The 26,458-nt window shown below is 37.6% G+C and overlaps 2 protein-coding genes across 11 annotated transcripts in view; both read right to left on the bottom strand.

Moving 5' to 3' along the window:
* Positions 1 to 316: 316 nt before the first annotated feature.
* On the bottom strand, positions 317 to 7,626 carry TLR7 (toll like receptor 7). Of its 6 annotated transcripts, XM_082063519.1 has the most exons (5): positions 7,087 to 7,119; positions 6,952 to 6,998; positions 5,368 to 5,447; positions 3,950 to 4,021; positions 317 to 3,468 (listed from the first exon to the last, which is right to left on the bottom strand). In XM_082063519.1, exons 4-5 carry the CDS (start codon positions 3,950 to 3,952, stop codon positions 328 to 330), a joined length of 3,144 nt encoding a protein of 1,047 aa, XP_081919645.1. In that variant the 5' UTR covers positions 3,953 to 4,021; positions 5,368 to 5,447; positions 6,952 to 6,998; positions 7,087 to 7,119; the 3' UTR covers positions 317 to 327. The 6 variants fall into 6 exon arrangements, with proteins under 6 accessions (XP_081919645.1, XP_081919643.1, XP_081919641.1 ...); XM_082063517.1 differs by having other exon boundaries at positions 6,952 to 7,625; XM_082063515.1 differs by lacking the exon at positions 5,368 to 5,447 and having other exon boundaries at positions 6,952 to 7,626.
* A 2,915-nt stretch (positions 7,627 to 10,541) lies between these two features.
* Positions 10,542 to 26,458, bottom strand: part of PRPS2 (phosphoribosyl pyrophosphate synthetase 2) — a 28,230-nt gene continuing 12,313 nt past the window's right edge. For 2 of the 5 annotated variants that reach the window (XM_082063561.1, XM_082063564.1), the window contains exons 3-8: positions 25,024 to 25,044; positions 21,357 to 21,455; positions 20,147 to 20,271; positions 17,494 to 17,667; positions 13,628 to 13,787; positions 10,542 to 12,682 (exon numbers count right to left, since the gene is read on the bottom strand). In XM_082063561.1, the coding sequence (XP_081919687.1) occupies positions 12,590 to 12,682; positions 13,628 to 13,787; positions 17,494 to 17,667; positions 20,147 to 20,271; positions 21,357 to 21,455; positions 25,024 to 25,044 (672 nt within the window). In that variant the 3' untranslated portion in view covers positions 10,542 to 12,589. The remainder of the gene's footprint in view (positions 12,683 to 13,627; positions 13,788 to 17,493; positions 17,668 to 20,146; positions 20,272 to 21,356; positions 21,456 to 25,023; positions 25,045 to 26,458) is intronic. The other 3 variants (XM_082063562.1, XM_082063565.1, XM_082063563.1) reach the window with 2 other exon arrangements.

The raw sequence follows: 26,458 nt of genomic DNA, 5'->3' as shown, positions 1-26,458 counted from the left end.
GAAGGCCTCCAGTGAACTGAGAGCTGGAAGTGGTGAGTCTGTTCAAAACCAGGGACTTCCAGTGGGTAGTGCATACTCTCTTATTGTGCAGCAACCAATATCAAACAAGGTGCATGCCAGATAAACTTCTGTGCTGGCAACAATTTCTGTTCAGTCTTGTCATAGCAAAACAGGCAAACTATAAGCTTTGGGACTGATTGTACATTTTGTTTTGGGGTAGGATGTCACAACTGCATTTACCCTCCATGCTTCCACACTGTCTCCAAATGAAGTTTAGGATCTTTTTCTCACCGTGCATCCTAAGAGTATTTACAAGGAAGGGTAGAGCTAAACAGTTTCTTGGAGAAGCTTGTTGTATGCCAGGGTATTGCTCATTGCTATTGCATTTTTCAGGCACTGCCAAAAGTAGGGCTGAGATCGGGGGTTAGTTGGCCATTCCAGGACAGAATTTCTGCACAGCCTCTTCCTCAGCCGGACGTAGCGGGACTTCTGCAAAACCTTCTCCAGAAATATCAAGATAATGACATCTATTTTTTCATCTAGAAGCCGCTGGTGGGCCATGTAAAATGTTGTCTTGAAACTGCCGCTTTGAATGTACTTGTTTGTCAGCACAAATATGGTCTTTTTGCTCAGCTGAATGCTCTGAGAAAGGTTGACAAAGACTGGCTGTCCTGGCAGCCAATCCCTCTCTTCCAGACACAAATTGAACTGTCTGGCTTTTTGATCTTCCAGCCTTTCAACCAGTTCACTCAGCACCCACTCATTCACAGCTGGATCTTCATTGTCATAGGCAATAAATGCATCGTAGCAAGCCTCTGGTAAAGACAAACGCCGATAGCCCCTCAGCTTGGCAGCGCAGTAATGGTAACTATACCACACATCCCAGAAATAGAGGTGGCTTGTCACTGTGAACACCATGAAGCCAAGCACAGTTGCAGCTGACACAGCATACAGGACCAGATATGAGGTGTCCAGCTCACAGGTATACAGGTCCAACAAAACCAGGCTCCTTCCCTTATGTGCCCCTGGGCCAGCACAGGTCACATCTGTGGCCAGAAGAGGAATAGTCACTTGAGTCTGGTTGATCCACCAAACAAACCACACAGCATCACAATTGCACTTGAAAGGATTGCCATGCAAAAGCAGCATCCTCAGGTTGTTAATGACATTTTCAGGAAAGCTCGATTTCTTGATTATTTGGATCTGGTTTGAGCTGAGGTCCAGGTATTTCAATTGAAAAGCACCTTTGAGAAAATATTTGGTTAGCCGCTGAATGCGATTGTTTCGGAGCATCAGTTCTTGCAGCACTGAAGAGCAATTGGACAGTTCTCGGGGAACAGTAGTCAGAAGGTTATTGCTGAGGTCCAGAGTTACTAGTCTCTTCAGATTCTGGAGGCTTCCCCAGCTGAAATTCTTCAGCCGGTTATTAGTTAAGTTGAGGACCTTGAGTTCTGGAGGCATAGCTTCAAAAACACCGGTGGGCAAAAAACTGAGTGAGTTGAAGGAAATGTCCAGTTGTTCCAGGCTGGTCAGATTCTTGAAGAATGAGAAGTACCTGGAATTACCATCCATCCATAAAACATCTAAACGATTTCCTCTGAATTCTAAAATCTCGAGAGACTCGCTTTCCATTCCTGTGCTAATAGAGGTAGAAATCTCATTCTCATTCATCATCAGCTTCTTCAGACGAGGTAAGTTTTTCATAAAACTAAGCACATGAGTAACACCTTCTGCCAGAAAATAGTGCTCATTATTGCTTATGTCCAGTATTTCTAAAAGTTTTAGCTCTTTGAATGCAGTTGAGTATAGCAAGTCAATCCTGTTGTTAGAAAAATCCAGATATTTCAATCCAGACAAGTAGTAGAATTCACTTCCATTTAAAGTTTGACTTATTGCATTACCTGACAAGTTGAGACATCTGAGGGATCTAAGTCCCTGGAAGTCTGAGGGGTTTATAAAAAATATGTTGTTTCTGCTTAAATCCAGAGTTTCTCCATATTTCAGGCACTCTTCCTTAACTAATGATCGAGAGGAAGCAGCCTCTTTGTCTTTGGACCTGCAACTTCTCCCATACTCATCATACCTGAAATAATGCATCTCTTGTAATACTTGCCTGTTGTATTGCTCCAATGAAATCCTGGGATTAGAGCAAAATCCATTAAAGTTGCTTTCATCTGAGGAAGGAGAAATTTTATTCACTGAGAGGTCTATGAGTTTAAGAGCTGGGAACTCCTTGAATACTCCCAGGTCAGCTACTTTAATAAAATTAGTCCCGAGATCCAACACTGTTAAATTTCTAAGACTGCGCAATGGATCTAGATTTTCCTCTCTAAGTTCTTTAAAGACATATCCCTTGAGCCGCAGAACTTCTAGATTAGAGAGGAAGGAAAACGTCTTAGACAGATTCAAGAATGGAGAATAGACCTTCACTTCAAAATTAAAAGACAGATCGAGCACTACAAGGCTGGGGATAAACTTCAAAAACTGAGCATCTTCAATCTCCTTCATAAGGAAATTTTGGGAGAGGTCAAGCTCCTTGAGATTCCTAATGTTTTTAAACCAAACGCTGGGTATGCTCTGCAGAGAGTTACTGTGAAGCCGCAAAATTCTTAAATTTTTCAAGGAATAAAAAGCGTTTGAGTATATCTCAATTGTACCCTTAGGGCAGGGAGTACAAGGATATGGGGCATTATAGCAACGTGGACAATTACCACTAAGGTCAAGAATTTCTAGGTTGTGAAGGGCACTTAAATCATGGTCTTGAACCACTTGAATCATGTTATTGTAAATATACAATTCCTTTAAAGTAGATGACAGATTGGGTGGAATCTGAGTTAAGTTGTTAGACTTCAGGGATAGTATTGTTAATTTTTTCAGCTCCAGAAAGGCTGTTTTTTCAATTTCAAAGGAAACATTGCATGGGTTACGGTAGTAACAATTCTGTCCCAAATACAGTACTTCTATGTTTCCTAGCTCTAACAAATTGTGTTTTTTGATAGAAAATATATGGTTTGCTTCCAGGCTCAGCAGACTTAAAGTAGCAGGGAGACCCCGGGGTATTTCCAACAGCTGGTTTGCATCCAAATACAATGACTTCAGACTTGTCAGGGCAGCAAAACTGCCATTCTCAATCTTCGGTCTCCTGATGCACACATTGTCTTTGGGCCCCATTCTGGGAGGCACACAGTTGCATCTGAAGTCAATCTCCACAAGGTTTTTAAGATGAGCAAAGGATGTTGGATTGATATGGGGGATATGGTTAATATTCAGGGTAAGGTTGGTAGCATTTGCAGGAATCCCTCTGGGGACTTCAGTGAGACGTCTATCAGTGCAGTCCACTGTCACAGCACCTTCAGAGGCTTTAACATCACAGGGCAAACTTCTGGGAAACCAAGATCCAGACAGAAGTATTGGAAATAAGAAGAGCAAGACCAACAGCAATGTATTTGGCTCTTCTGCACAAAGTACCTAAAAATAAGGAAATAGGGAAGTATTAATTTACTGCAATGAAAACATCTCATAGTCCATCATACCGATCACGTACTTGCTCAGATCAAATATACAGCTAACCTGTGGTCCATCCTCTTACACTAGCTAAAAGTGAAAGCATATGTGGGATTCTAAGTTTGGGGAAGGCATATGTTGGTACTTCCTCAAATTATCTCTTTACTGTCTTACCACTAAGTATTGTAGTATTAAGATAAATATCACTCTTTAAATAATGAATCTTTTAAAAAAAATCTACTGAAAAAATGACAAGGGCTATGATTAAAGGCTACATTGCTGTTAATTTTCTTTTCCTTAAGGAGAAACAAAGAGCGTTAAACTTCTAGCAGGTTGCCGTTGTATGACTGTGTAAATGAGCAAAGTTAATTATTTGAAGGATATGAAAGACAGAGAAAATCTCTAGTCACTTCCATATGTTTAAGTGGTGTAGCAGGTCACTAACCATTTCTTCTTGGAGTATGTGGGGCTCAGTCTGTTCCCTGTGTCTGTCTTCCAGCTCAGCCGGCTGGGTACCCTGAGAACAAGCAGTCTTACTGTTAAAGACTGAAGCAAAGAAAGCATTAAGTACCTCATTCTCTTCCTTAGCTTTTTTCACTATGTTTCCCCCTGCATCCAATAAGGGATGGAGATTCTCCTTAGCCCTCCTTTTGTCATTAATGTATTAAAAATATATATATATAAATAAAACCACAATTTTTTGTCGTCTTTTACTGCATAGCCAAATTAAATTCTAGTTGGGCTTTGGCCTTTCTAATTTTCTCCCTGCATAGCTTCACAGCATCTTTGTGGTCCTCCTGAGTTGCCTGTCCCTTCTTCCAAAGGTCATAAACTCTCCAAGGAGAAACAGGTGACCAAGAAACTGACCGACAGAGTGTAACATTCCATTCACGTGAATACTTCATATGAATTTGGGAGATCACAAGGATCTCATCCTTTTTCCTTTTGGCCAACATTAGGAGAGGACCTTACTAGTTGCCCCTGTGAACTGAGGCCTAGTGACAGCCTGAATCCAGCTCTGGTTGGCTGCAGAGTCCAAACCAGAACTTCGGGTGCCGGCTCTGCAGTTGCTGAGAATTTCAAGATTGGTTTTGTATATTTTTTATTATTTTCTCTATTCTTATTATTAGCATTAGTAAAACATTTTTAACTTTTCCAACTCTCTTCTCTCTGTCCTTCTTTCCCTCTCAATCGCCTGTCCTTAGTGGGAAGGGGGGAGAGGGAGGAGCAGAGAGGGGAAGGTGGAGGGGAGGGGGTTAACAATACGTCTGCCACAGTTTTATTGTCACTCCGCAATCAAAACACTGACAGGTTTACAGCAATTCAGTTTAGAAGTTCACCCAAACAGAGGCCACTGGGTAAGACAGTTCACCAGTGTCTTCGGTACTGTCTAACCAATCAGCTTTAGAGGATGATCAACTTTTTGATTTCCTGATGTAAACAAGCACTTGGATGAAAGTTATGAATAAGAATAATCTGAGTAAATGGGGAGCCAGTTTGGAGGAGATATAATGCATTCATTTCCTCCCACCATCCTAGCTTACTTTTTAGAACTCTTCTTCCTCCACTAATGTGGGCAGGGATCTGGGAGGGAGATGGAAGGGCTTTACCACTGATATTAATTACATTGAAAACTGAAAGTCTTCCTTTGAATGAAAAGGGACATTGCAGGAGAAAAAATCTGAGTATGTCCTTGTAGATATTTTACTTTTTTTTTTTTTTTTTTTTTTTTTTTTTAAGGGACACACTATATTAGGCATGGAAAAGACTTAATTAGACTAACAAAAAAAACAAAGAGAGCCTAACCATAACCTAATGTCCCATGGTGCACCAGCTCCTGCCTACCTTGAAATCTTGCCTTACCAGACCAACCTATCCCAGGGACCAGGGTCATCTAGCCAAGGCAAGTGCCCATAGAGTGTGGCAGGGACCACAAAGACTCTCTGCATGACAAGATGTGTCACTCCATCACATGGACACCATTTACTTTTGTCTATCGATGGATGCTACAGTAGAACGTGAGGTGCTGAGCCCCACCAGCCATGGACTCAATATCTGCAGCCACTGAGGGAAATACAGACAACCACCATGGAACAGACTTCAGCAGCCCATCTTGCTCTAAACGAAGGAAGGAAAACCACTTCCGCTAACTGGGAGTTAAACCACAGATTTGCTGCTCTTGAGGAAAAGTTAGTTACAACCAACATTTAAACATTTGCTAAAACAAATTAAAACCTCTTGTCCAAATGCTAGAGTAAGACCTGATCAAGGTGAGATTCCAGTCTAGATTGCCACAAACTTTCTACATGAACTCATACTTGACCACTGCACTCAGGCACCTAATTTTAGGCACTCACCTAAGCTCCTCAGTTAATTGCCTTCAACCTGTGCTGCATTGACAATAAATAGAGAGTGGCAAAGAGGAGAGAGGAGAGCAGTGGCAGAGAGAAAGGAGAGAGAGGCGCCTCTGCAGGCGCTACTCAACTCTGGAGATGGAGGGACCTCTGCCTGACCACACACCAGAGACCAGCACTGCAGGGTTAGGTGCCTAAAACTAGATGCAATTACTCTGGGCTTTAATAATCTTCACAAACATGTTTGTAGCTTTCCTAAGAAGTCAAAAAATGCCTCTTGAGACATTTGCAATGCTCAGATTTTGAACTCTCATGTATTGCAGTATTTTTAGGAACTGTTGTTGCAGAGCCAGCCTAGCTCTTGCCATCTTTGAGTTCCATTTCTTTGTATATCCTCGTCTTTCTTGACACCTTTTTAATGCATTAGCCGTTTTAACTATAAACTGTTACATTCTGGTGCTCTGACTGTTTTAATGTGTAAAACCTTGTATCTGTTATAATAGCAGCACAAATTAAAAACATTGTTTTATTTAGAGGAAACAACTTGTGCAACATCTTTGCAACATCTTTGCAATGAGAAGCTAGTTTAAAATTACAGCTAGAGGTATGCACGTGAGCTGTCCTTTTCTCTGGGCTCTATGCTTGACTTTATAAAAGTTCAAAAAGCACTAATTTGCTGGTACTTAGTAGGATGTGCACAAACCCATACTGATTTAGGTCATTCTTGAAATATTCATCGAGAATACAGCTAGGTGTTTCTGAAGGAAGTTCTTCTGTAGATGTTCAATATGTACTTAAAGAGATGAAACGGGCAAAGCCTAGCAAAAAAAAAAATCACCTCAGAAGTTGCAGCAATTAGAAAAGATATTATTATACCAGTTCTGTAGCACAGTAGTACAAATAAGCCCTAGCCAGTTAGTATTAGCACACGTAAATGCTTTACTTTCCTGTCTTTACGTATTGCAACTTCTAACCACAATAATCAACTGGAATATTTAGAGAGCAGAAAAGGTGATTATGTTCTTGAAAGTCTTCCATGATATTTCCAGTGAAAGTGGTCTAAGAGCAAATTTAAAATGAAAGTTTAACCTACCATTTTCTGTGTGCTTCCAGATCTGGCAGATTTGTTGCTGGAGAAAACTGTAAATCAGAGCAGAAGAAAACAACATAAAAGAGGTCCCCACTGGTTCTACTCAGGTGCAGAGGAGAGTATAACAACATAACTCACTTGAGACAACAGCAGTAATCACTATTCTACCACTACTCTTCAGCTGGACTGTGTCTTGAGAAATAATTGAATGTGAAACAACTGCTGCAACCTACTTCCTCAAACATTTGCTCTTAAAATTAAAACAATACCGCACTTAGTCCTCCACCTCCTATAAAAATAACTGACTACTCTTATTTTTTTTCCTTCTAAGCAAACTCTCACATTACTCATACATCCACGTGCTGTTGTGACAAAAGATCTTTTTTCCTTTTCATCTGAAATGCTGCAGTTTTCTCTGTTCTTTGTTACTTTTCATTTCAAACTGTGTGTTTTACGTATCTACAGTCTCACACCTAAAGATCTGTAGTAAGACCTACTCCAAAAAGATGAACATCCAAGCCATGGGGAACCCCAAAGGAGGGCAATTGCAAAATACTAGGCAACAGAGAATGCAATCAGTCAGATAGGAGACAAATGCATTACAAATATGTAACATTCACTTCAGACAACTAAAAGTTGCAGCAGCTCAAGTTCCTTCTGTTTCACACACGCCCCCCTTTTTTTTTTTTTAGTGTAAGCTCAGCAAACAGACACAGAAATATTAATTGACATTAACAATATTTTAGATTTGAAAGTTTAGTAATTTTTATTGTTACTTGGGGTTTGTATCTGCTGCAAATACTTCCAAGAACTAGGACAAATTGCTTCAGCTGAATACTTTGTGGAAGAAATGTAAATGGAGTGAATGTGACTTCTTCAGGACTCCAGGGAAGGGAGCCAAAATAAACCAGAAAAAAAAAAAAAAAAAAAAAAAAAAAGAGTAAGGATAGTGGTAGGAGCACTGAAAGCAATATACAAAAAGGTAAAATTTGTGTGGGACTGTGTAGAAGAGACCAAGTTGAAGATGACATAGATAGACTTAAGCTGCAGACAATCCAGAATTTCATGGAACATGATGTCTGTTTGAGAGTTTCTTATTCTAGAAGTTTCTATGCTTAGCAGGGCAGACTATTTTAATGGTTATGGTATTGGGGGAGGTGGCGGGTAATATCTTATTTCCCCACATATTTGTCTTTACATTTTAAATAGCAGTTCAAAATTTCTGTCTCTCGTGGATCTGAGGAACTCATTTCAACAGACTGTAATCTGAAGAATGAACAGTGAAAGAATTTGCAATCATACTTGAATATTCACTGTTTTTAATGGCTGAGTCATATAGATATAAACCAAACCAAGAAGGTGCACAGCATCATTACCATTTCAATCAAGGCCTAGAAAATAGCTCATATATTCTCTATAAGTTCAGGACTATCTAACTTTCTCACTTTTTTGCCTGATTCCTGAAAGTACTGTAACAAAATACAATTCCTCTGCTATTTACTGATAGCTGGATTATTTTTTTTTCACACAAGATGTACTGAGGTTTTCATTGGGGGTTATTATAACTGATGGAGACATGTCACTAAAATCCTGTTGCATTCAGCAAGGCCATTCAACACATTTCTGGTAGGAGGAAAAACCTTCATTGCAAACACCTTACACTAGCTATTCCATTCTGAACATTTCACAGCTTGATTGTCACCAGAAGAGAAAGTTAGTTTCAATTCATTTATAGTTATTCACCTTATTCTAAAGCAAATGTGCTTAATTAATTGTGAAATAAAGAATGACTTGGCATGAGCTGGATTGTTGAAGTTGATTTTTTCAAGCACCTAACCATATTTCAGGTCTATGACACTGGAATACTGCTAAAACATGAGATGCTTAATACCCATTCACTTTGGTTGAAAGCAGGTTTTCTGAAGCACAGTGTCCAGTCACTGAACCATGTGATGTTTGACAGGAGCTCAGCGTGCTTGCAGATCTTCTTTGCAGTCTACACCTACAAACATCAGAAATTTTAATAGGCGTACTGATGCTTTGCTTTTTCGTTTGGTCTAGGCTGTTTTTACTTTTTTTTCATATCAGGAACTCACTGTCACTCAGCCAAGAGCACAAGAGTTTCAATTCCGCACAGAGTGAAACTGCAGCTTTAGCTGAACACTAATAGAAATGCAGAGTGATTTTTTGCCTTTTTCTTTTTTTCCCTTTAACCTAAGAAACATGGGAAGCAAATTACAGCAATATTTCCCTTCAAAAAATGAGCGGTAAATGCAAGGGAGCTCAGCTGTCCAGAACTTCAGAACTATAATTTGATTTTTTGAGTCAGGGAGAGTCACCCATTTACTGATTTTAAAAGTTCAGGTTTCCCTCAGATATTGTGCCTCTTCTGAAAGACAGTAGAACTGAAAGCAGAAAAGTACTTCCTACTGCATCACATGCCAGAGAAAGATCCACTGGTAACAACATGTATTTTGCCACCTCTGTGTGCAAAGAATGTAGTTTTAAATAGAGAAGAAGTCTTTAATTGCCTTAGTCCATCATTAAGGGTTTGCTTTGCAGTTGGACTGAAATGGGACTGGTGAACACCACATTTTCTTTTTTTTTTTTTTTTTTCATTTTTCTTTTCTATACCAAAACTTGCAGCAAGTTGCTGTAGTTTATTAATTAAAATCAGGATTCTACTGTGTTTGCGTTAAAGCTGGGTAGTTTACCTGAAGTCTTGAAGTCTGGTGGTAATGCTTTTTTTCTAATGTATTAACTCTCATGCTGCTAACTGTGATACAATCCCACATATTCATGGTTAATAAAATGTTCAGTGTAATATTGCATAATTTACCCAGGAAATCATCCAAGAGATAAGTTAATTTGCTCAATTTTTGAAATACATAAGTTGACTCTTCAAACTGATATAGACAGATGTATGAAAAGAGGCAGAAATAGACAAGGAGAGCAAAACTGAGGAAATTACAACAAAATCACTTGCAGAGTAGTTTATGAATCTATTCACAGCTCCTGCAGTCTTCCTTGCAATCACTTTCCAGCTCCAGCAATAGCCTTTCATACATATCACAGCCATAAACCTTGGTGGTCGCATGCTTGAACAGGAGCTCTGTGTGGCTGCATTGATTCTACCAGGTGCCAGAAGCTCAGGAGAAGCAGGGGACACTGTTTTTTGCTAGGGGAGAATCATGCTGCTCGCACCCGCTGCCAAGTGTCCACCCTGTTTCCTGTTCTTGAAAGTGAGTTACCTTCAAGGGAGGCAGTAGGGATGCAGAAATACCTGAAATAAGATGCAATTAGTTTCCAGGCTCTCCAGGGTCAGCAATGTGACTACACCTCTCCCACTCCCCGCTTCCTAAGGGGTCAATAAATAGGGTAGCCAGAGAGAGCACACTTACAAAGATGTGTACCAGTGTGGTGCGATTAACAGTTCATCCTTATGTCCAAGACAGCTGGAGCATGATTTATGAGCAAGGGTTGCATGAGAATCAATGCCTACAGTCTTCCCTATTTGACCTGTGCATGGTATGGCCTCCAAAAAAGAGCATCAAAAGAAAAAAAACACACAAGCAAACTCTTGGCATAAGTAATTTTCAAGATTTATTTACAACACTTGCACACAGTACAGGAAAATTATTTGGCATTTTGTTTGTAACAAAGATCTGATCTATAAAACAACTGAACTGATACTGTGCATTAAAAGTACTATATACCTTTTGTGTAGTAATAAGGTCTAAGCTTTGGTATAATGATGTGGCCACTGACTTGCGGTTAACAACTTAACTACAAAGTAATATTTTCAAGAAAATACTTTAAATAAACTTTAAAAAATTGCTTTACCAAGTAGAACAATAATGTAAATTAATTTCCATTTGGTTATAAAGTATTTTTGAGGATTCAGCTGTAATGTGGAATTCCTCTGAGAACTAGTGGTTAAACTGAATTCTTATATATCTTATATACCCCATTTTCTGTACTCATCACGGAAAGCAGTACAGGTGAAATAGTTTTACTTATTTTCATATAGGAAAACAAAACCCACAGAAGAAATAGAAAATTACTGGAAAAAAATTATATAGACAAAAAATTCATTTTCAGAGAAACCAAAAGAACAGTCTGTCTGGAAACTGTCTTATACAGAATGGGAAAATGCGTTTTATAGTATAACATCGTTATAAATATATACCAGCATAAGCAACGTAGGATGAAATAACGGTATTTTTAAATGCAGCTCCACAGTACAGAAGTATCTCTCAAGCATGGCAAATGCTTTTGTAATTAACAACTGCAATTTCAGGTGGGAAAAAAAGTTCTCATGATCTAGGTGCAAGAACACTATCTTAATACACACGAAGTCTTCTAGCAGGAAGACTGAAAACACTCCATAGAACGATTCAAAGACCTAAAATTACAATATTAGATTTGTTCTTTTCCCCTAGAAACCATTACTGACTGTATTGCCAGTACTTAAACATAAGCTTTCACAGTATATGAGAGGCAAAACTGTTTTCACAATGGTTTTAATTCTCTAATGTTAGAGTATTTTAGAATAGTTAGTCTACCATAGTTCACTGACTACACAGTAAAGTACTGTGGTACTTCGTAATAGAAATCTGGAGCTCTATTGACTGTGCAGTTTGAAAATAATAATAATAATTAAAACCAAAACAATAACAAAAACAAACAACACCAACCCCCACAAAAAGTATTTTCAGATACCTTTTAATCATGTAAATTTGGGAAGAGACCAGCTTGTATAAATTTAAATGTGTTTAAATTTGCTGTTTGTACTTTGCATGGTAAAGCTCTACAATATTAACAGGAAAACTGCTATGAAATGATTCATATGAATGCAATCAAGAAATGTCAAAAACTACGGAGAAAAAATAAAATTTAAACCAAACTGCTCATGATTACAGATTAGTCCTTATTATTGTAACACATGAAATGAATCATCCCAGGAATACTGAAACGTTAATCTTACAACTGAAGACAGTAACTGCACCAAATAGATGTTAAGCAAATTATTTAATGTAATGAGAGCTTTACAAAAGGAAGCAGCAGTCACATACATCTTGTGGAAAAAAAGAACATGAAGTGTATGAAACACAGTTAATACCATGGATGTGTCAACAGTTCTTTAAAATTAACATGAAATTTACATTCTGTTAGGGCTTACAAAATACTATTCATGGTAGTTAAGCATAACAAAACAAAAACCAACATCTGCTTGCTGACAGGTGAATAGATACAAGATATCCAAGGCTACGGCATTTAGCTTAACACAGAAAATGGTCTTACATACATACATCCCATTAAGTGCTATGGACAGTTTGTAGTTCTGTAGAGAAAAACAGATCCAAAGCAGCAGTTTAGCAGGAAGTGAGGATGGGCACATAAGAGAACTTACACAACACATAAGACTTCCAGACTCAAGGGAATTCATAAAGTTTCTGCAAGATGGAGATTTATTGGCCAGTTACAAAGAACAAATGGTAATTACAAGACGAATATAATAATTAAACATATAAGCTCTGGAATTGTACAAAGATACTTATTTCTTGTGGTTGAGATGCATTGTTAAAAACAAGTGCTAACTGAAGGGACCTTTGCAAAGATGAAATGTTATCTCCTGCAGTTATAAGGGAACATGACTGAACAGGTAAGACACAGATTCACCATTGTGTGTTCTTCGAATTGCCTCAGCCAGGATCATGGAAATGTCAATAAACTGAAAGAAAAATAAATATTATAAATTTTATGGGATGCCAGGAATATTAACCCATACAGTTTAGAAATATATGAACAAACATTCACTTTCTAGGAAGTAAAATAACATTAAAATATTAAGTACTTAACATATGCATAAGAACTTCATTGATACAAAGTGCAAACCCCAAAATTGAGTAAAAAAGCATTGAATAAGATTGCTGCACAGGCATATTGCTCAAGACTTCTGGCACAGGTCATATTGTCAAACAGAAAATATTCTAGCCATCAGATGGCACTGTTCACTTGACACAAATACAGTTTAACGGAAGTACACCTTTTAAGTGCTTGCCTTGTTTCAATAAATATTAAATAATTTTAAAGCTTTTTAAAAAAGTAAATGTTGCATTAAAAACAAAACAAAATGATCTTTTATGCTTTCTTCCACTATGTTCTAAGAGAAAAAAATCCAAGCGGGACAACTGGCTTCCCAGAACGATCCCATGTAAAAACTATTGACATTGTCAGCTTTGTATTTTTAGTTCAGATATTGAAGAGTTTGTCATTGTTATCTTGAGCATTTTTTGTAGTGTATTAAAAAAAAAAAAAAAAGTTGTCTAAAGTTTCTGTGGCATCCACAATAACATAGCTAACTTAAGTTCCTACATACTAATATTGTACGACTAATACTGACTAAAAAAAAACCCTCACAACACCAGCCAATTTTACATTTGCCACTCTTTCTCAGTCAGGAATATTCAATCTGTTGCAAATACAAAATATTTTGCAGTACTACATTGCACTACCCGAATCCCTTAAAACAGTTCTTTGACATGTTCTACAAACAACAAAGCTGTACAATGTATTTTAGAACATTATTTTTCTGTCAAGGTACAAATTGTAGCATCAGTTAACAGTAAAAAACAAATCCAGAGTTTAAACAGATGACACAAACACACCACTGTACCTGAATTTTTGGGCAGTGTTTCATTTTCTCTTCCTGGGGAATTGTATTAGTTACCACAACAGCCTCAAACGATGCATTATTTATCCGAGAAATAGCAGGACCAGAAAATATGCCATGAGTAAGAATGGCATAAACTTTGGTAGCTCCAGCAGATACTAACCTGTAGAACATGAAGAAAAAGTATACTGTGATATATGTTTACATACATGGCTATAGAAGAAGCCAGATAAAAATATCTGTAAAAGAAATTTTACACACAAATTCCTCCTGAAAGCTATAGAAAACTACAAATATCTACAAAATAATTCAGAGAATTTTCACCTTTTTCAGTTTATACAAATAAGTCTCACAAAAAAAACCCCAACCTGCTAATTAAATTTAATAGTTCTCATCAGTAGCTGTGATACTAATCTAAACGACCACGCTTTTGACTATATTAACACAACATAGAACTGAATTCAAGTATGAGTTTTCTATCTTAATCAGGCAAAAATAAAGTGGCAGTATTCACAATTCCATTGTGTCTCTATTATTGCCCACCTTTATTTTCATTTGCAATTCAAACAATTCTGAGGAAGAAGAAATGTTAATGATTAAAAGCCTAGCTTACTGCAAGCTTGTGAGAAGACATATTGCTGATCCAAGCACACAGTGAAATGATGCAGCACAGGAGGGGAAAAAAAAAAATAATTAAAAAAAATATATATATATATAAAACAAAAAACTAGAACACCTTCTCAATGAGTCAGAATCTCTTAATTTGGTTTTGACTGGCCTCTCTGCCTCCAGACGCTCAGCTATGTCATAGCTGCCTTTCTACTCTTGTAAGCAGAGACCCTGAAGAGTGGTATTTTATCAGATCATAGCATAAGCACGGCAAGATAAGAAAAAAGACAAAACCACAAAACCAATCTCATTTTGAATGACACAACAGAATGAAAAGTTTCCTGGTCATCCTCAGCACTAAATTTAGTAGCTGCAGCCTACAAGGATGACGGACTATGACAGAGTGAATGTGTATTTAAGTTTCTACTTGAGCAAGTTGATCTGTTGTATCTGAGAATACAGTTCTTAGTTCATCTGCTTGATATGCATCTAGGTTGCTGAGAATAAAAAAGGTCTACAAAGTATTTTGGTGAGCAAGTCTAACTAAGCACAAAATGCATCTCATCTAGATTTGGCATTAATGAAAAGCACTACTTCATGCTGAAAACATGATTCTAATGCAGCACCATTTACACAAAAGCATCTTAGTGAATGCTGCAGATACATTGAAGGTTTCTGTTGTTTTTAGAATTTGCTCTATAGAAATCTGCTGTAAGTAAATAAAGACGTGCTTATTTCATAAGAGGAAAGCAACAAAGGCCTCCATTTTGACAATAATTAACTTCCTCTATGCACAGGAATATTTTAGAAAAACATCATTGGTGAGGCAATTCGTGATTTTGATCTGCAAAGGGCAGAGCCCAGAGGAATGTTTTGGAGTCTAATGCAGATTAGTATGCGGATAGCAAACAGCTGCACAACCTCTCTTTTCAAAATTCCATCAGAAGTCCATCAAAGGGAAAAGAAATGCAGGAGTATATGAATCTTTCTACCATGAGTTTTTGACATCCTTTTTTATCTAGACTCAAATAGCAAGCCTGCAACTAAAGACTGTAAATTCATGGGATGATCTTTATTTCAAACCACCAACAGTAACATCTAGGTCACTTAAGCTGCACTTGGGTCACAACAACCCCAGGCAGCGCTACAGGCTGAGGGAAGAGTGGCTATAAGCTGCCTGGCAGAAAAGATCTGGGGATGTTGATTGACAGACGGCTGAATATGAGCCAGCAGTGTGACCAGGTGGCCAAAAAGGCCAACAGTATCCTGGCTTGTATCAAGAATAGTGTCGCCAGCAGGACTAGACAAGTGATTGTGCCACTGTACTCGGCCCTGCTGAGGCACCACCTTGAATACTGTGTTCACTTTTGTGTCCCTCACCACAGGAAAATCATTGAGGTGCTGGAGAGAGTTCAGAGAAGGGCAATGAAGGTGATAGAGGATCTAGAGAACAAGTCTGATGAGGAGCAGCTGAAAGAACTGGGGCTGTTTAGCCTGGAGAAAAAGAGGCTGAGGGGAGACCTTATTGCTGTCTACAACTATTTCAAAGGAGGTTGTAGAGAGGTGGGTGTTGGTGTCATCTCCCAAATAATAAGCATCAGGAAGAGAGGAAATGTCCTCAAGTTGTGCCAGGGGAGGTTTAGTTTGGATATTAGGAAAAATTTCTTCACTGAAAGGGTTGTCAGGCATTGGAAGAGGCCACCCAGGGAAGTGGTTGAGTCACCATCCCTGGAGGTATTTAAAAAATGCATAGATGTGGTGCTTAGGGCCATAGTTTAGTGGTAGGCTTGCCAGTGCTACGTTTACAGTTGGACTCAATGATCTTAAAGGTTCTTTTCAAACTAAATAATTCTATTATTCAAATAGAGTCAGGCAAGAGGTACCACATGGACCAGTTTTGGGTGCAAGACTGTTTGATAGCCTTAGAGCATCTACATATACCTTAGACAAGAATATAAATTCAAAATGCTCTCAACTGAGACATGGTAGCTTTAGAAAGGATTACTTCTAAGTGTAGCAATGCCACAGGAACATCAGGAATATTCGGGAACATCAATTTAAAACCTTCCCATGTCTTGCTCCTCCTGCTCCTCAACAGTTCCTTCCCCATTCCATCGTGCGCTATTTACTAATATATGGGTTTAAGGTTTGCTATAAGCAATATCAAAGAAGATCCTTGAATAGAAAATTTAAAGCCCCAGGACTCTAGCCAAGTTTAGATTGCAGCCTTTGACTCCCAGATCAAAGTTGGTAACACGTTTGGATATGAGTGGATGGGCAGAAACAATTTAGTCTAGTATTGCTCAACTGTAATACCTCACATTTATTCTTAATGAATTTCAGTCCATTTCTCCAATTTGTCAAGACAATTTTGAAGCTAGAGTTACTGCCATACATATTGAGTTGTGAAACTACAGCAACAGGAAGAATTAATTGTTTCAGGAATCAGCAGGTTTCTTAACAGCTACAGATGTTGCCAAAGTTCAGTGCAGTCAATAATGCCAACTTCTGTGGAAAAAACACTACTACTACCCTAAAATGTACCAGCATAAAGCCAGGTGGAAAACCATAAAGTAATCCTTCCTGCTTAGCACTGCCAAGGCCTCAGTTAAGAGTCAAGAAGTGGACCAATGGGAAAGAATCTAGAGGGCATCAACAGAGCAGAAGTCTAGAAACCATGTAGAAAGACTGAACAAACTGAAGTTTGTCTAGAGGTGAATGAGAACCCTCTTCAAGTAGCTTCCAGACAAAAGGCAGGAAAACTTATTTTCACCTCTCCAGATGAAAAGTAGTTTTACACTGAAGATGAACATTAGAGATTGACAGTAAACATTCATTGAATACTGGAGAGAAAATACTTTCTGGTGGTAAACCTAGTAAGCTTTGTGGAAGCTTGTGTAAGGAGAGTAGAAAGGCTCCATGATGAGGTTTAAGAAGAGAATGATTTTTCAGTTGTTCCTGCCTTGGAACTGAAAAATGCACTAGATAGCCCAAGTCCCTTCCAAGTTATATGACTTGCTATTGTGTCCTCTTTCTAAACATAGTTAATGTATTTCTATAAATACTTTCTCAGTTCTACATTCTAAAGAAGGAGACAGATTTACCACGGGACTGTGACCTATAGGCTCAAGGATGAAAGGGACTTCATTCTACAGAGGTCAGGTTGGGTTATAAGCATGCAGGACACAGCAACTGTGTTCATCAGCTACATGCAGGTTACAGTACAGTGAGACAGTGGGCTGGTTCATAACAACACTTACTTCTCTGCTGCATGACATATTGTGCCACATGTGTCAGCCATATCATCGACAAGAATTGCTACTCTGTCTTTCACATCACCAACCAAGACCATTCTGTCCACTTCATTTGCCTTCTTTCTTTCCTTATGAATGAGAGCAAATTCCACATTCAGTCTGTCAGCAATGGAAGTAACCCTAAGTTACAGGAAGGAATACATCACATTTAGAGAATTATTTTAAAAGGAAAAACAAAGCCATACATGTGTATTTGTCATAAAACACAGTTTATGTTTCCTGGCTTTCAAATTACCATGACACAAACTTTTGTGAGCAGTGAGACAGGACAGAAACAATCTTAATTCACTGGTAATAAATACAACAAGTCTTAAGCTATACTCTAGAAATCGATTTTTTTATTGAATTGACTTTGGGTTTCCTGTCATTAACTACCTAGCTTTCAAAAAATTTCAGCTATTTACAAGGTTTTATTAAGCTTCTGCAATACCTAGTCACACTAGATCATTTAGAGACAGCCTCAATTCTAAGCCTACAGCAGCATGGATTTTAATGTCCTAACTGAAAATACCATTGCAGGAGTGTAAAACCAAGCCACAGGGAAAACAAGTTAAAAACAAGTTAATAGAGATAAATAATTCTTTTAGAAGCACTAGGCTAGTACTTCATTAGTAATTCCCTTAGCAATACATCCGCTTGACAAAGATCTCTGAAAACTATTCAGGGTGACCTCTGGTGGCCAGACAAACCTTCAATAACAATTTGTTACAGACTTCTGATTGCTTTTTTCACGTGTTTGTGTTTTTCTGGCCTTGTTTTTTGGTGTTTTTGAGGGGTTTTGGTTTTTTTTTTGTCTGGTTTGTGAGTGTGTGTGTGTGTTTGTTTAGTGTACCAGAGCTGGTAGGTATAAAGACACAGCAATAAACAACACTATGCTTTTTCTATGTTGGTGCAACCTTATAACCTGTCTTTTTAGAATATATATAGAATGTCATTAACAAGATTATTAACATGCACAGTTAATAGACAATACAGGTTTGTTTTTTTTTTCTTTACTGCTTAAATATGAAGGAGTTGTTAGTTACTGTATTTCAATAACTAGATGATAAATTAAAAAAACAAACATTTTGGGCATTTTTTGTGAACAATAGTCTAATTTCATAGCAAGTCTCAGTACCTCAGAGTCATCAAGATATCAATAGAATTTGCATGCCTTATATCAGTCACAAAATTTAATAAGCTGGGGAAATAAAAAAAAAAAAAAAAACAAAAACAAAAAACGAACAACACAAACAAGCAAGAAACAAAATAATCCAAGTATTTTAAATTAGTGCAAGATGTATTTTTAAAATTTTTCTTTAATGCTTACAAATTTAAGATAAACTTTCTTCACATTCTATTCACTTTTCATTAACCCAAGTATTACTTTGTAGGTTTACATGTTTTAAATGGAAAGGCCAAACCATTTTCTTTACATTACATTACTGGAGGTGAAGGAGAAGCTGTGAATTTTTTGATAGTCACATCTTCCCCTACTTCACCAGCAACTGTATGGTTGCATTACAACAGAAAGGTACCAAAGATAGACTCTATCCAGCTATGGTAAACATAGACTCTATCCAGCTATACAACGAATGTGGTCCTCAAAAAAACTCTTATGATCAACTTGATAACATAAAAAACCAAACAAAACAAAAAACCCCACACAAACAAAAAACAACTGTGAAAACAACAGTGTCCAGATACGAACAAAGAAATTTGATTAAACTAAACAAGAACAACTATAGAGTTCTAATCAGTCTTATTTCCTTATTAATTATTAGAACATGAAGATTTACAGCAGACCGAAGGACTTCAAATCAAATTATAACAGCCTTTCACATTTTCCCCCATACTACATTCCAACCATTTAAATTACTATGAGCTTACAGGATTCTTTCTTCATTTTTGTTCGTTCTGATTCAGTTTTGTAGCAGCAGCATGACCAATAAAACTTGATAATAAGCATTTCACCTCAGTGGCATGCTTTATCACCTCACCAGTCTGCATGCTTCAAGTTTTTACATTAGTTTATACTTGATAGATACCAAATAAAAGGTAGTCTGCTAAATGAGTGACACAAGCTGCAAATGAAGAAACACTAATAAACTAACTTTTTCTATTTTCACCTTTTGCCACTCAAAACAAAACTTCATTCCCTTTTTCTAGCATTCCCAGTGCACGACTTGGGGTCAATAGAAACACAAGTCAAGCAAGCTCTTACCTAAATGCCAGCAGGTACAGTGGGGATAGGCCAGATGCTTTGACAGAGAAGGGAAAATTAGGCAATTCCAGAGCAAAGCAGGAAGAGGTGCAGCAACTGGATTAAAGAAGCAAGCAGCAGGAAAAATCTCTGCCCTCCTGTGAAGAGATTCAGCTAACGAGGCCATAGCCAGGGAGAGAGAAGATGATTTTCTTTAGAGTATAGAAAGCGCCTGGATGTTTTCAGGCATGAACAACATTGGAAGAACTAGTTATTCTGTTTTTACAAGACAGCTGGATTCAGCAGTGATGTACCCTATATCTTGCACAATTCATAGACAAAAAAAGACTACTAGACAAACTACTTCATTAATGACTATCTATATAGGAAAGTAATAGTTTTAGGCTTATATAGTACCTTTTTGCACCACCTGCATCAGGTGAGACTATGATACAGTTTCGCCACTCCAAAATATTCTCTTTAATCCACTGCAGCACTGCAGGTTCTGCATACAGGTTATCTACTGGAATGTCAAAGAAACCCTAGTCCAAAAGAGAAAAAGAGTTTCAGGAATATGTGTTTATGTCTTACCTGGAACAGAGACACAGGGAAAGAATTGAGCCTTTGCCTTTCATGTATGGTAGAACTTTAACTAGCATTTTACACCGGTGTAACTCTACCCTCTGCTATTACTGTCAAACCAAGCAGAAGTTAGACAAACACTAAGGTCTGTAAAAATGTCACGCAAGAGTAGTGAAATAAAGAACAGATATTATTGAATTATATAAAAATCAGAAAAGATCACCTTCACTCAATCAAAGGAGCACTCAAGTAAATTCACGCTTGTGAAAAGCTCTCAAAAAATCCAGTAAGACTCAACTTCCATAAATTTCAACCATTTGACATGAACAGTAGTATTTCAATGTGGGAAGATTCAAGTTAATATCACTTAAGCGGCAGAAATGGAACCTTTCTTTTTGTGTAGGTTGTAATGACAAGAAATCTGTGTTAGGCCACAAATGAAACTGCATTTTACTTGCATGACAGCCTTCTAGCATGATGGGAAATTCTGAATAAACAGAATACCAGAACTGGAAGAAAAGGTATTTTTCTAGAGAAAAAAAGTCGTATTGAAAAGAGGTACACATAACAATGACAAACAATGTCTGTTCTGTGTCTGAGGCAAGAGTTTTGTCATTTGGTAGACTACGCAAGCAAGCCAGCTAGGGGTTGCCAACCTCCATCTCCACTTATCTTAAGAGAATATTGTCCACTTGGTTGTAACAACAAAACTCTACCTACGGCAATACTATAATCTCTGACAAGCCAAGATTAAGAGAACTAGTGTAAGAAGTTGGAGCTCTTACACTGGGGTTGGCAAATTTCACCGAGGACTCCAATGCACGAGTATGCAAAGTGCCTGCAAAATCTCCCCATAAAAAGTGAGACTGGTCTCTTTCGAAAAAGGGAATTTAATTAGAAACAGGTAACAAGATTTTCTCTTAACCTGGAGAATTACACTTCTGTACATAGCCTTTCAAAACAATGAGAAACAACAGAGAATTGTTAGCCATTCACATTAACTCAGTAGAGCCCCTAGCCACCGTTAGTAAGAATGGATAGTTACCTGGATCTGAGAAGCGTGCAAGTCCATGGTGATGATGTGGTCAGCCCCTGCAACTGACAGCATGTTGGCAACAAGTTTTGCAGAGATTGGAGCACGGCTCTGAAGAATAAAGCACAAATGCTTACATTTTAAAAATATTTTGACTAAATCCAAGAAGTCAGGAAATTAGCTACTTTTATTGATTTTTTTTTTTCCTTTAGAACATCTCAGATCTAGATATGAAGAGCCAAACTAACCTGTCAATAGCTAGTCTTTCTACTAGGGTTTTGAAACTCAGCAAAACATTTCGGAATATTTAAATCAGTTTTCACAGTCTGTCTAATAATGCTTTGTAGTAATTAGACTAACAAGCAGATACAATTGGGATATAATTTTCCAGTTCTTCTATTTAGCACTTTCAGCTTGTTTTTCTATAGCAGAAGGACAGACAGACTCCATTTCTCCAAGCCGCTACCCTATCTTAACATCCAAATCTCAAGCAACTATCCTGTTCTAAAAAACACCATAAAAAACAAAGATTGAAGGTGGAGTGAATGCAGCTTTTGAAAACACTGCTTTAAAACATGGTTAGTATCAAGCTTTTCTCCATGATACAGCAAAGCGTGTAACAGATCTGTGTTGGCAGGGGTCTTCTACCCTGGCCTATTTATTTATTATTTTTTGCTAATTCAGGCATAATTGTTGGATGCAATTAGGAGACTAGAATTCCCAAAAGGGACAGGGGGGGGATGAAAAAAAAAAAAAAAAAAGTGGAAAGAACAAAAGAAGAGCAAAAATTTAATTAGCAAATTTAATGTCAATGTCAAGAGCTTTTAAAAAGTGTCAAGGATGCAGAACAAACAGCAACATAAAAATGAGAAGACAGAAAATCATGACTGGAGGATAAATCATTTTTTTTGAGCAAATCCGAAGTTTTTTTCTGATTTTTTTTTTTTTTTTAAGTTCTGAAACATGCTATGTTGCCATAGCTTTCTCTGTAACAGAAATCAGAGGTTTTGTTTGTTATTTCTTTCTGCCAGTCTCTAAAGAAGACTAATAGCTAGCAGTAACATTAGCATGAATGCACTCTGTTAGACTCTGATTTTTCAGTATTATCTCCTGCTATCTCTCTTTATCAAACAGCCGTATCTAGCCTCCTAGGAATCCCCTCTCCCTCCACAGAACTACAGAGTAACTTCGCTCACCTTCCACTGGTGCTCAAGGACATAATCTAAAATAAACTGAACCACTGCAAATTTAACCTGGATACTTTCTTGCCTGTGTCATATCGAGGAGACAGTATTTTCCTCAAAATTTTTGTTAATTTAGGTGGAAACTCAGCATTTCTCTGTTTTAACATACTTCCAGAAAACAAAGATATTGCAATCTTTTTAATGGCTGGATCAAGTTTACCATCATCATTACAGAAATCTTCATTTTGAAACTCATCCCTTTTGTTTTTTTGTGTTTCAAAGAATATCACCACCATTTAGTTTGTGTAAGATACAAGGAAGATGTATGGGACAGTTGGCACTTCCCTAGATCTCTGTAATTCAGATGCACATAGCTTCCGTAAGAGCTTGCTACCATTGGCACATCAGCATGGATGATTTTCCAGTTACTGAGGACTATGCTGCTCCTCACTTCAGTTCAGTTCTGTAAGGATGCTATGAGGTCCAAGCCAGCCAAAGCTTTCTGGTTATTTGTATTACTAGTACTAAAGTTTTGGTTCATGCCATTCAAATTCTTGATCACTTCAGCTCATCTTAGCAGTACAAACTGACATTTTTAAGCTGGACTTGAAAATACTCTCAAAATTCTGACAGCATCTAATAAAAATTTAGTTTCTACTCTCTTGACTCTGTCATGATGTTCTCTTATCAGCTCTTTGCAAAGATCTGTTTTGACATTACAGCTAAGCTGGACTGACAGGTGATGCTGAAATCAGACATTTGCTCCCCTGCTTGTCCCATCCTTTCTTCCCAGGCTATGCACTTCCACCACCTCCCTTGTGCTGCACACCAGGACTTGCAGAACCAACAGCAGCTGGATGAAGCAGCTCAAATGGAAGAGAAGGGGAAAAAAAATGTGGCAAACCAGGACCGCCCACTCTGATTGAAACAAGTAACTCATTTGGGCTATCTGCTAAAGGCAAATAACATTCTTCCTGCAACACAGTTTGCTGTTTCGACTCCATTCAGCATACTGAATTTTGATTTTTTATTTGCACTTCTGTTCAATGTAAATACAACTCAGCTTGTCTCATGTAGCAATATCATGAGTATTACCATCACAAAAAACCCCACAAACCCACAAAATACTTTCCTGCATCAAATACTAATATATACATTACCAGTTGGTACTTCTTTCAGCTGCTGGCCTTGCAGGCTGCCTTCCCAGAAGGAAGAACTGGAAGGTTTTATCACTAGGTAACTTGTTTTAGCAGACATGCACACATCACAGATTGCCTACGTGTTGGTGGACAGAGGGTCTTGGAAGGAAAGATAGCCAGACACCAATATCTGTTTCTCAAGAATGGCCCAATAGGAGATTAAGACAAATGAAGTTTGCAGCTATCTGACAGTTTCCTTTACACAAAATTGTGCATTAAAAAAAAAAAAAAAAGCACACACACATGACATGTTCAAAAGGATTTAAGATTTGATTTCTTGCATGGAAAATAAGTTTTGTGCTACAATATGATCCAAATTGAAGATTATGTTAAAATCAAAAGAAGTTTATTCATGGGAACCTCAGATAAGCTGGCCTCATTATTCAGAAACTTGGATGACAAAGGTAGATGAGAACTCAAGATTTTCTTTAACTTTATCTTCAAGTTTGTAAGGTTTGCTTCTGATCAGAGAGGCAAGAGCACAAAGAGATTCACAGTATTCATTGTTCCATTCTTTGGCACAATTTGAAATTAGTTTCAGGATTATTAGTGTGAAACATAACATTACATTATGTACAGAAACTAAATAGTAAAAAAACCAAAATCACTGAGTTTTTAGTTCCTAAGCAAATTCTCTCTTACATATAAAAAGGTACATAAATTATTTCTTCCGATGTGATGTTTTACAAATTTACTCACAATTCTTAAAATTACCAGGGCAGGGGATAATCTACAAATCCAATACAAACAACCTCACAAGAGTAACCATGCAAAGGACAAATAGCTGATAGTAAAAGCTGTCCATCAAGATTAAAGCTCTCTTGCCTTTAAGCATCTTATTACATTGTCTTGCTCAAAATGCATCACATGCATACTGAAGAAAAAAAAAAAAGAAAAAAAAAAAAGGAAGCAACCCCAAAGATTTATAACTGGAACTTTCACTTCCAAGAAAGCCAGTTGTGAAGTGTATGGATACTGAATGTTAACTAATTTATTACCTAAATTTTTCATTTCAAAAATAAGATATGCTTTGAAGCTTCAGAATTTGACAGCCATTACCTTGAACGTCCAGATAAATTTTTAACTAGAAGCTAGGAGTTTTCTCATAGGAAATTATTCCACAGGATTACTCTCATGGCCTAGGTGAAACACAACTGAAATCAAGAAGTGAAATTGAAGACCTTCCCAGTTATACATAATGTAACCCAGTAAGTTTCACCCTTTAAGGCCACATTAATGGAAATGCATAGCGTTAGATTGGAAAAAAAAAAAAAAAAAAAAAAAAAGGATACCTACCCAACGCTCCACGGACCCCTTCTACAAATCAAAAAAACAAAGTTACATGAGCTGTAGAACACCAAACTTACCTGTCACTCTACTTCAAACTTAATCTGAAAGGCATCTCTGTAGCATCCTGCATAAATGTGTCCTGCCCATGTCTTGGAAGATTAGCATAATTAGAGGATGTATAAACACATCTCTGGCCAAAGCACAGACACATCTGAGCTAATTTTACATTAGCTAGCTTATGTATCAGAAGTATTCCAGTTTATGGCAGCGCTTCATTGTGTATAAATTAATTTACCAACTTTTCTACAATTGTCAGGAAGCCTTTTATTTATTTTTTTAACCTGTTTCTCATTTAAAGCTAGTCCGGGTTTCATGCTAAAATTTCCAGATGAGATTACACAGCATGATTTTTTTTTTCCTCCGCAATGCCCTTTCCTTAAATAAATAAATTTTTTTTAAAAAATCAAGAGCACTTTCTTTGTTCTCAGCAATCATAATTGCAACAGAGGCATGAAAAACACAGACTTATTTCAAGCAGCATGCACTCAGTCCATTTAGTTCTTTACAGATTAAAGTAAAAAACTTAAATTCAAACCAGAAATCATCATCCAGCTAGTGAAGATTAGACTGTAATCTAGCAGCATAACGTAGCAACGTACAGCTACAGACAAACTACAGCAATATCTTCCCTGGGAGAGAAGAAAATGTGTATATAACCACAGGAAGAAAATAGCTGACACTTCACTGACATTTCAGGCAGCATACAAAGCTTGTGTACTCCACATGGTCAAAGACCAAGTGTTGTGATGAAATCCAACAGCAGGAGGAAAGATCTCCCTGTCAATAAACTGCCCAATGTTGACAGCTATATTATAGCTCATTTTGCAACATGGAGGTCAACTACCAAGGTTAATTTCCAAAGATGACAAACATTTTCTCAATTGCAAAATAGGCTGGGGAAAAAAAAAAAAAAAGGAAAATAAAAAAAGAAAAAAGGCTTGAATGGCTTGCCTGGAGTTGCAGGAGAACTCAGTGACACACAGAGAACAGTCTGGAACCAACGGTCAAAAATCTCTGTTGGTGTCTTAGTTACTTTCCTATGCTATCCATCTTCAGATGGCATTTCCAAAAGACAAAATGCTCCTGGGCAGCATGCTGGGCTAGCACACTGTGGGTTTTAACTGGAAGTCTGCCACATGGATTTTTGGCTACCCTTGCTAAAGGATATCCTAGATGCAAGGAAAACTTGGGACATACTCATCCTTTTCCCACACTAAGAACTTAAAGGATGGTCCAGCAGAATCTTCCAATCAGAATTTGGAAATCAAAACATAGTGAGATGCTTTCCTTCCCTTTCAACAAAACTTTTATCACTTCCCTTTCAAGCTCATTTTATTAAAAGTAGTGTTTCAGCTCTCCTGATCCAGGGAGAGTGTTATTC

This window comes from Streptopelia decaocto (genome assembly GCF_964273445.1).
Source record: "Streptopelia decaocto genome assembly, chromosome: 1".
Lineage (NCBI taxonomy): Eukaryota > Metazoa > Chordata > Aves > Columbiformes > Columbidae > Streptopelia > Streptopelia decaocto.
This window is presented reverse-complemented; position numbering and strand designations above follow the sequence as displayed.

What these genes read in the sequence shown, in the direction of transcription:
- TLR7 (XM_082063515.1), bottom strand. An exon ending in ACATACTCCAAGAAGAAATG is followed by an intron (nt 3,469 to 3,949) that starts GTTAGTGACCTG and finishes CCTTATTTTTAG; the next exon opens with GTACTTTGTGCAGAAGAGCC.